The sequence below is a fragment of the Phalangium opilio genome, unplaced genomic scaffold (genome assembly GCF_054372755.1).
Source record: "Phalangium opilio isolate 3A_F unplaced genomic scaffold, DU_Popi_V2 ptg000061l_1, whole genome shotgun sequence".
Classification (NCBI taxonomy): domain Eukaryota; kingdom Metazoa; phylum Arthropoda; class Arachnida; order Opiliones; family Phalangiidae; genus Phalangium; species Phalangium opilio.
In genome coordinates, this window is record NW_028324178.1 from 6342353 (window position 1) to 6351269 (window position 8917).

An 8917-nucleotide genomic window follows, 5' to 3' on the forward strand; every position below is an offset into this window, starting at 1 on the left:
GCGTTAAAGCCGCTACGACGGGGTATAAAATAAAAGGCGATGTAGCCGAAGGACAGAATATAAAATCGGCTGCCAAGAGTCGATTTAACGAGACTATGGACAATATCGTCAACCCTCAGAAAGGGTCGGGCGTTTTAAAGAGGCTCAAGCTGAAAAGACTATCAGTTAATCTCAAGGGAGCAAAGAAGAAACCACGCGACATTTTCTCGCGAAAAAATGCTCTCCGTTCAAGCCCTGAAGAGTGAACTCGATATTTTTGCTTCAACAACTACCCAGACAAGTATAGAACACGGACAATGGACCTGGTATAAACCTCTATCAGCGCTCAATGACACCTCTACCGTCGAATACCACATCCCCGGAAACGGGATTATTTCATGCACAAACAATGCATTACACCCGGTTAAGTGTGCCAAAGATGACGGCGGGATTCTACCGGACGATGCTGTGGTGGCTCTCGTAAATAACGCGGCTCACTCCTTATGGCGAAATTGTGAAATCTATTTTGGTTCCACCCTCGTAACGCCGGCGACAAACAACTACTCATTCCGCGCTTACATCGAATCCCTTCTAAACTATGGACTAGCCGCTAAAAACACGCATTTGTCTTGCGCTGGTTGGGCTAAAGACGAGGCGGGTAAGATGGATGATCTAACCGGCAGCGGTTTCCTTGTCAGAATGAAAGCCGTCGAAAAATCTGTGGATATCGAATTTTACTGTCCCGTATTTAGCGATGTGTTTAATATACCCGAATATCTGGTGAATGCTGTGGATGTTAAAATGAGCTTCTCGAGAAACAAAGATGAATTTGTGCTGATGTTTAAAGAGACCGCAACCCTCAAGGGTTGCAAAATATTGCTTAAAGAAGATGGGATAAATGTACGCAAGGTTAAACTGGCACCTAAAATATTATTGGCGCATGAAGCTGCTCTCGCTAGAGGTGCTGCCCAGTATAACTTTACGCGTACCGAGATAAAAACGAAAACTTTGTCAGCGTACACGCAGAGTCAGAGTTTCGACAATATATATCTAGGTGCCCTCCCTGCTCGCGTCATAATCGGTCTAGTTTCCAACAAGGCGTTCAAGGGTAGCTACACCCATAACCCCTTTAACTTTAAAAATTACAATTTGAATCATTTAGCTTTGTAACTAAAGCCTTAACACCGAATTTTACTAAAAAATTGTTTATGAGAGAGTACCACACCTTGTTTTCAGGGTGTAATATTCATTATAAGGACGACGGTAACGATATATCCCCTTTCGAGTACGCTAACGGGTACACCTTATATGCCTTCGATTTGACCTCTGATATTTCGGCTAGTGATTCCAACTTCTGGAATATTGTTAAACAAGGTCAATTACGATTGGATCTAGGTTTTGCGTCCGCCATACCCGAAGCTGTTGTTTGCATCGTTTACGCCGAGTTTCAAAGCTTGATTCAAGTTGATAAAAATAGAAACGTGATTGTCGATTATTAATGTCAGCAACAAACACAGTAGATTTAAATTACGCCCTATCAAAAACCCATAGTTTTTTTGGAGTTTTTGATTCGGATAGGCTCCCCCATAAGGTTTCTAAATATCCAATGTCTCTCGTTATAAACTTTGATCAACACCATAGACGAGGGTCGCACTGGATTTCCATTTACATAGACGCCCTACGTGTGGGTTACTACTTCGATAGCTTCGGCTTGCCGCCATATTTTATACCTTGCATAAGATTGTTTCTATCGGAACATTGTAAGAAATGGTCGTGTGGGAGGAGGCAACTACAGAGTCTTGATAGTAAAGTTTGTAGGCAATACAGCGCCTTGTATATTATACATAGAAGTTTGAAGAAAAGTACTAAAAGCTTTTTGGATGGGTTTTCCCAGAGGCAACGCCAGAATGATCTGAAGATCACGAAACGCTTCAATAATCATATAATAAGACTGAAAAGGAGTCTGAATCGCATGTAAAGTGTACCGTATTTAAGCAATTTTTCAGAATACACTTCTAATGACAATGTAATAAAAGAATTCGTGTACAAAAACTTTTTAATAAAATTATAAATTTTTATTTTTTCCTATTTCTAGTTCTTTAAATCGGTCATTAAATTTTCTTATTAATCGATGACCACAAGATAGGGTTCGTATCCCTCCAGGGAGAATGTATTTCTTGTTATCGCAGGCGGATAGCGCCTTCTTCCTCTGGCTGACGGTGTATAGGTTATGCTTATCGCTGACAATCCTTTTCATGACGCAGGACGTCTCTTCCGCATCGAATAAGCATTCGCGGTAATTCACGTGGTGGATAGAACGCTTCACAACGCGGCGAGAGATCCCTGTCGCGGTCTGCTTTTCTCCAACCTCCGATAAAATGGAATAAAGCTTAGGTCGAAGTCCCACGAATTCTAATTGAGAAAATTCATTAACACGTATTCGGTATAGAAAAATCGGGAAAATTACCTTTAATAATACCCCCATTCATCTCATCTTTCATTTTACCTGGAACCTTTTTATTGGCGTCGTTGAAAAGTGGGTGTGCTTTTGGATAGCCTGAGAAATCGAACCGATCACCATGCTCCTTGAAGTCGGCGTACACGTCTTCGGTTTTGATGTCGTACGAATGGCGATAGTTAGTCAGGGAAAAATAACGTTAAAGGTTAACTATCATACCCGTATCGGTGAACTGTAGTATGGCATGGTCTCTGTATTTCTCTCTGATGAAATCGTAATGAAATTTATACAGAAATAACTTAGCGAGATCTCAAATTGAGAAGCCGGTGAATATAGGTCTATTTAGGTGGAGAAATTTTTTAGCCCGCTGGATTCCAACCAATTCATTATGATATACTATGAACTTTTGAAAGGAGGGTGATGACGCTTTTTTAGTCGCCTATTCGGTTGTCTGCACGAGGACAAAGTCGACTCTATTGCGCAAATTCTCCATCATTTTTCCGAAAACACTAATGTATCATAGGAATTAATAAAAAAGAATAGTTCAGTTATATTGGTACGCTTTATACCTGTATCATAGGAATTAATAAAAAAAGAATAGTTCAGTTATATTGGTACGCTTTATACCTGTTGTTCAACAACTTAAAAAAGTCTCGTTGAAATTCTGTAGTAGCGATCTTCCTCTTCTCCGTGTTGAAATCAATGTAGGGACTAAGCCAAGGTCCTTGATCGAACGATAGTACTCGATGTTCTTTTTTTAGTTTCATTCCCAGGGAGATATAATATTTAAGATTCCTATAATGTATAACGTAGTTCGTCTTGCTATCTAGAGTTGGTACGAGTTTGGGTAGGGTGTCTTTTAAGGGGAGACCGTTCTTCGCCATTAGAAATTTGTAGGTTGGGGAAAACATGTCGACCGATATCTTCCTCGTTTCTGGTGCGAGTGGGAAGCATTTATGGTTGTTGTGTAGTTCCTCTGGGTAGTCCAAATCAACCTCTAGGATGAATCCATATGGTGAATCGTCTGGTAAATCTAAAATATACTTCCCGGTGTAGGTAAGAAGATCGCTATCAGCATCGATCCAGTTGAAGTTGTTTATCGGGAAGTAGTCCTTCATAACGCTACCTAAGTGTAGGAAATTAAAGTTTAGCTCGATATTACTAAATTTTAAAATGGTTATATCTACCCTATAAGTTGTTTATATCTAAATATACGATGTAGTTGCTCGGCTTAGACTCATCGTGATTAGGGAGGTATTTGTTATTGGCTTTAGCGAATGGATTGATTATTAGGGATACACCGCCTCTAATTCCACGTTCTACAATTGGGAAAACATTAATGGAAAATGCTGATAAAAAATTTAAATGTAGATACCAAATGAGGATCCAAAAACAAATCTAATTTTATACCCGTCTTTTGAAGGGCAGCTTCCCAAGCCAACTCAGGTCCTGTGTATGAGTGTGAAGGGTCTAGACGATAATAATCGAAACACATGGCTCTAAATTCTTCGAAAACACACGCCAACTGTAGTGTATCAATTTGAACGTATGTATCGTGAAGATCGCCTAGATTTTTAATTTCAAATTTCTCCCAGACTTCTTGAGCGTGTCAGTTATTTTCATTGGATATATGCTCGTCAGTTAAAATATTGTAAAATGCTTCTTTAGGGGGTAATTGCGTCTCCTTAAACCGTGTCATCGAGTCCATATAGTCATAGGGGTACGATAGCTTCTTGAGGGCTAAACCCACTTGCTGAGGGTTATATGAAGCAGTGAGGATACTAAATTTATTGATCCCTTCCTTGGCTAGATTTTGAACTAGGGTGTCCAACGAGGCTGGCATAAATCTCATTGAATCTATAAACTGCAAGCAGCTAAATCCAATACATATATAGCGTTCAGTGTTATTTGGGATGACCGTTATATCCTGCTCCTTGAAAATACCCATCTTCTGCAGGATCAGATGAGAATCATAGCTTCAAGGGGGGGGGAATTATGAAAATAGTTTGTATTTATAATGTAGGGTGTTATTTACTTGGACATATTGTGAGGAACAACCGAGATTTTTTTGTCCATCCGCATCTTGAGGAAGGCTATCATGTACGTTAATTTTCAGTTTGTTCAACTGTTCAATCGAATACGGTGAAAGCTCATCCGCGTTAATAACTCTACGTTCGGGTGCTAAGGGTAGACAGTTATGTTCTTCGTGCAAACTTTCCGGGTACTCAAGATCCACCTCCAGGATAAATCCCTGAGGATCATCGTCTGGGTGATTCAAGATAATTTCACGAGTGAAATCTTGACATGGTTGAATCCATCGAAATCCTCTCATCGGCAGGTGATGACACATTACGGTGCCGTAAAGGTTATTACAGTCTAGGTAGGTAATGTAAGAGCTGCGTTCTGCTGGGTTGAATGTTTCGGGGAGATCCTTATTATTGGCTATGGCTAGTCTATGTGTAATTAAAGAAACGCCCCCTCTTATACCCTTCTCAATAAAGAGATGCATATCTGGATCCTGGAGTAGTTCTAATTTCACTTGGGTCATGTGAAGTGCGCTTTGCCAAGCGAAACCAGGACCTGTATATGCATGCGCGCAATCTAACTTGTAATATTCTAGACACATAGCCCTGAAACTTTCAAAAACATCCGCTAGGAGCAGAACGTCGGTCTTAACGTATAAATCATGGTACTCACCGAGGTTAGTGAGTTGGAATTTTTCCCAAACCTTTTGAGCTTGAGAATAATCTTCCTCACTAACCTCTTCGTCAGTTAAGGAATTGAAGAAGGCATCCTTGGGTGGCAACTCGGTCTCGTCGAATTTCGTCTCGCAGTCGAAGTAGTCATAGGGGTAAACCTGCTTCCTCAGCAGATACGGTACTTCGTCAGCGCTGAAGGCAGAGTTTAAACACTTGAACTTATCGGCTCCTCCTCGAGCCAAATTCGATACGAGTGTCTCTAGCGATGCCGGCATGAACCTAATTGAGTCTAAGAATCGTAAATTACCCAGAGAAAACGAAATGTACGTTTCGGAATTCGTGGGGATACACGTAATCTTGTGATCTTTGACCAATCCAATTTTGTCCATGATAAGATGAGCATCGTAACGAGATAAGTTATGCATGAAGACCGGAACGAAATTCCGGGTCCTCAGTTTCAAGTTGCACGAATTATGGGCAGCTCCCCTGTAGGTTCCGTTAGTGTGGTCGTGGTCACGAACTTTACAGTCAGTTACAGTGAAAGGCCTGTTACATAAGTAACAGGATTGGGCCGAGGCGAATTGCGCCTTTTCTAAGTTTGATAGATTCATGGGTGCGTTATCTTTAATCTTACGCTGAATAATCGCGTCTTCACGCAAAAGGTTTTCTAAAAACTTTTCCGTGGCATCTATCCCTCGATAAGTAACTGGTTTAGAGACTGTACCGTCGTGACTAACAATAACATAACTAAACCCACAGGAGATATGCTGCGAAGTTTTCGTTGTTGAAGAGAGGTCGGCATCGGGGTCGCATCGGTGAACTTTACGGAGAATGGACTCGAAATCGGCATAGATGACGTATTTAACCTGTGAAAAAAAAATAGAAATAAAACTATATTAGATAAAATCATAAGTGGATCATCCACCTTTGATAAAATGTAAACAAAACATTTCCCCTCTCTCCCATGCATCTTATCGTCTGCTTTATTTATCTTGCTATGGGCGCCGTCGGGCGTTAGTCTCAGTAAACTATTTTGGCGCGCTATTCAAAATACCCTGATAAATAACAAAAGTTTTAGTTTACCTTCTGTTGCCATGCGACGTTTTTGAATTCCAGAATAGGTTCCTTTACTGGCATCTCGATCTTCTGAGGTCCGTGTATACTACACTCCTTGATGTGTTCCCTGTAGTTCTTCTCCGAGTTTACACCGGAGAATCGATGCAGGCAATAACGGCAGTAATAGTTCGTGTGTCCGTTTGCGGTAAATGACGTTGCTAGAAGTCGACTCATGCTTCGGATTAAGCAGAAATGCTTCTTCTCACCCTCGGTTAATAGCAATAAATCTACTTGGCGTGGTTCCTCAACTCTGTTGGAACTCACGTAAAGGGGGAAGACCTCTTTCTCGTATCCGAATACATTCATCGAAAGGTTATTCACCCGTTCGAAATTCTCTAATTTACCGGTATTTACTTCCACGGGGAACGTAATGCCGGCCATGTCCAATTCATTACTATACTCTAGGTACTTTGTCACACGTTGTGGGTGTTCCCCATGGTTAACAGGGTGTAAATGTGCCAAAATTGAACATAAGAAACACTTATTGTCCGTATTTTGCACATTTAAAAGGGCTTTTTTAGCTAGGAGATTTTTAGGGGTTTCAAAGTACGTACCCCCGTGAAGCGGGAGGTACGCTATGATATTAATTTGCAGGAAGAGAATTTTATCTAAAACCCACCCGCTACCTTGCGCTTCGTAATCCTCCATTAAACGTTTCAGGGTTCTAATACTGAAGTCTATCTGTCCGGGGATAACGTCGGAGTTCAAAATGGTAAGGTTTTGGGTTCTATGATAAATTAAATTTTCTACTTCCTCGTCAGTGTCGGCTAACTGACGGGTGTAGCGAGCCCTGACAGTTAAATACCACTTAATCCCTCTATCTCTAGCCAGTTTATTGCGCAAGTAATTTTCGATCGCTGCCCTATGTCTACCTACGTACAGCTCTACGTCTGTCTCAGTCGCTACGGGTGTGAAACGTGCACAAAAATTAGCCCTACCGAGTACTTCCAGTTCCTCCAGCTCGTCGTGAAGAGGAACTTCCGGTGACGCAACGATGGGTTCCTCCTCCTGCTCTTGACCACCACCACCCTCCTGCTGATCCATAAAGCGATGGATGTCGCGGTTCTCCTGGCTGGAAAGGGCTGGGAAGTCCTCCTCCTGGTCCATGAACTCGTTCAGGGCACGATTTCCATCGTCGGACAGCTCATCCAGATTTTCGCAAACGGCGGATGGAGGAGTTCCCAGTAGAGATCCATTGATGACACCCTCTTCTCGGTCCATGAACTCGCTCAAGGCGCGATTCCCATCGTCGGACAGTTCATCTAGATTTTCGGGAGAAAGGTCCGACGACACCCTACGAGTGACGCCGGAAAGGGGGCCGAAAACAGAGGAAGGAATAGGGTTGGACGTGGACCGTTTCGGCCGCTTCGTCTCAGGAGTGGATGGGTCGGACGTGGACCGTTTCGGCCTCTGCGTCCCAGGAGCGATAAAGGTAGAGGTTGAGGGGCCCGAGAATGGGATAACAGGAGGAACAAAGGTGGAAGTTGATGGTCCCGAGAATGGGACAAAGGTAGAAGTTGATGGACTAGCATTGTTCATGAGGGGGTGTGGAACCTTAAAGTTAGAGTGTCGGGCAGCCGCGTGTAACATTAAATTCGCAAGTCTGGTAAAAACGGCGGGACATTGCGTGCATGGGTATTTAACACCCTCGTGTTTCTCCCTTTTATGTCTCAAAAGCTCCCTGTACCCTTGGTATGAACACTCACAAATATTACACTTAAACATTCTCAAAGAATGATAAAGACAATCTTAATCTCAGAAAAATACGCAAGTACTTGTAAAAAATACGCAAGTACTTGTAAAAATACGCAAGTACTTGTAAAAAATCGCAAGTACTTGTAAAAATCACAAGTAATTTCGGTACTAGCCCGTAAATTTTTTTCTTACCCTCTGCAAAATAACTTCCAACGGCAAATGTTACCAAGTATTGAAAAATACTATAAAGCAACTAGGGAGCAGGCTGGAACTCGTCTAAAGTCAGGAACAAAAGTGACTGAGTTTGGACACGTGCCGGGCTTTTATACTCTTGCCTCTTGGCGTCGTCCATTTAATCTTTGCCTGAACTATCATATGGGTTTTTCCGTTGGCGTCAAGTCGAAAACCTCGCCATGTTTCGAAATTCACTCCAAGTTTCAATCTAGTTTGTTTTATTTACAAGTTTCCTGGCATAAACAAACATTGCGGCGTCGTCCATTTAATCTCTGCCTGATCTATCATATGGGTTTTCCCATTGACGTCACGATGAGAGCCACGCCATGTTTCGAAAACCGTGCCAAGTTTCGAAATTCACGCCAAGTTTCAATCTAGTTTGTTTACTTACAAGTTTCCTGGCATAAACAAACATTGCAACCCGAACTATCATCCCATGTCGACACTCGGTGCCAGAGTTTCATACAAGCGCTTATCATGATTTCTAATTATTGACATAGACCGTTTATTTACCGTCCGAGTTTCTCTATTCCCGTTCACCGACCTCGAAAACCGCGCCATGTTTCGAAATTCATGCCAAGTTTCAATCTAGTTTGTTTATTTACAAGTTTCCTATCATAAACAAACATTGCAACCCCAACTATGATCCCATGTCGACACTCAGCGTTAGAGTTTCATACAAGCGCTTATCATGATTTCTAATTATTTACATAGGCCGTTTATTTACCGTTCGAGT

The 8917-nt window shown here is 41.9% G+C and overlaps 3 protein-coding genes across 3 annotated transcripts; 1 reads left to right on the top strand and 2 right to left on the bottom strand.

Annotated features, from left to right (window-relative positions):
* The first annotated feature begins 216 nt into the window (after positions 1-216).
* LOC149664098 (uncharacterized protein F54H12.2-like) lies at positions 217-1478 on the top strand. The gene is made up of 2 exons (XM_089842002.1): positions 217-1079; positions 1142-1478. Exons 1-2 carry the CDS (start codon positions 217-219, stop codon positions 1476-1478), a joined length of 1200 nt encoding a protein of 399 aa, XP_089698128.1.
* Positions 1479-2661: 1183 nt separating this feature from the next.
* On the bottom strand, positions 2662-3558 carry LOC149664099 (uncharacterized). Its single transcript, XM_089842126.1, has 2 exons — positions 3065-3558; positions 2662-2946 (listed from the first exon to the last, which is right to left on the bottom strand). Exons 1-2 carry the CDS (start codon positions 3553-3555, stop codon positions 2877-2879), a joined length of 561 nt encoding a protein of 186 aa, XP_089698252.1. The 5' UTR covers positions 3556-3558; the 3' UTR covers positions 2662-2876.
* Positions 3559-4046: 488 nt separating this feature from the next.
* Positions 4047-8660, bottom strand: LOC149664100 (uncharacterized). The gene is made up of 4 exons (XM_089842004.1): positions 8573-8660; positions 6220-7940; positions 4473-6002; positions 4047-4190 (listed from the first exon to the last, which is right to left on the bottom strand). The coding sequence occupies exons 1-4, from the start codon at positions 8658-8660 to the stop codon at positions 4047-4049; spliced, it is 3483 nt and encodes a 1160-aa protein (XP_089698130.1).
* Positions 8661-8917: the final 257 nt, after the last annotated feature.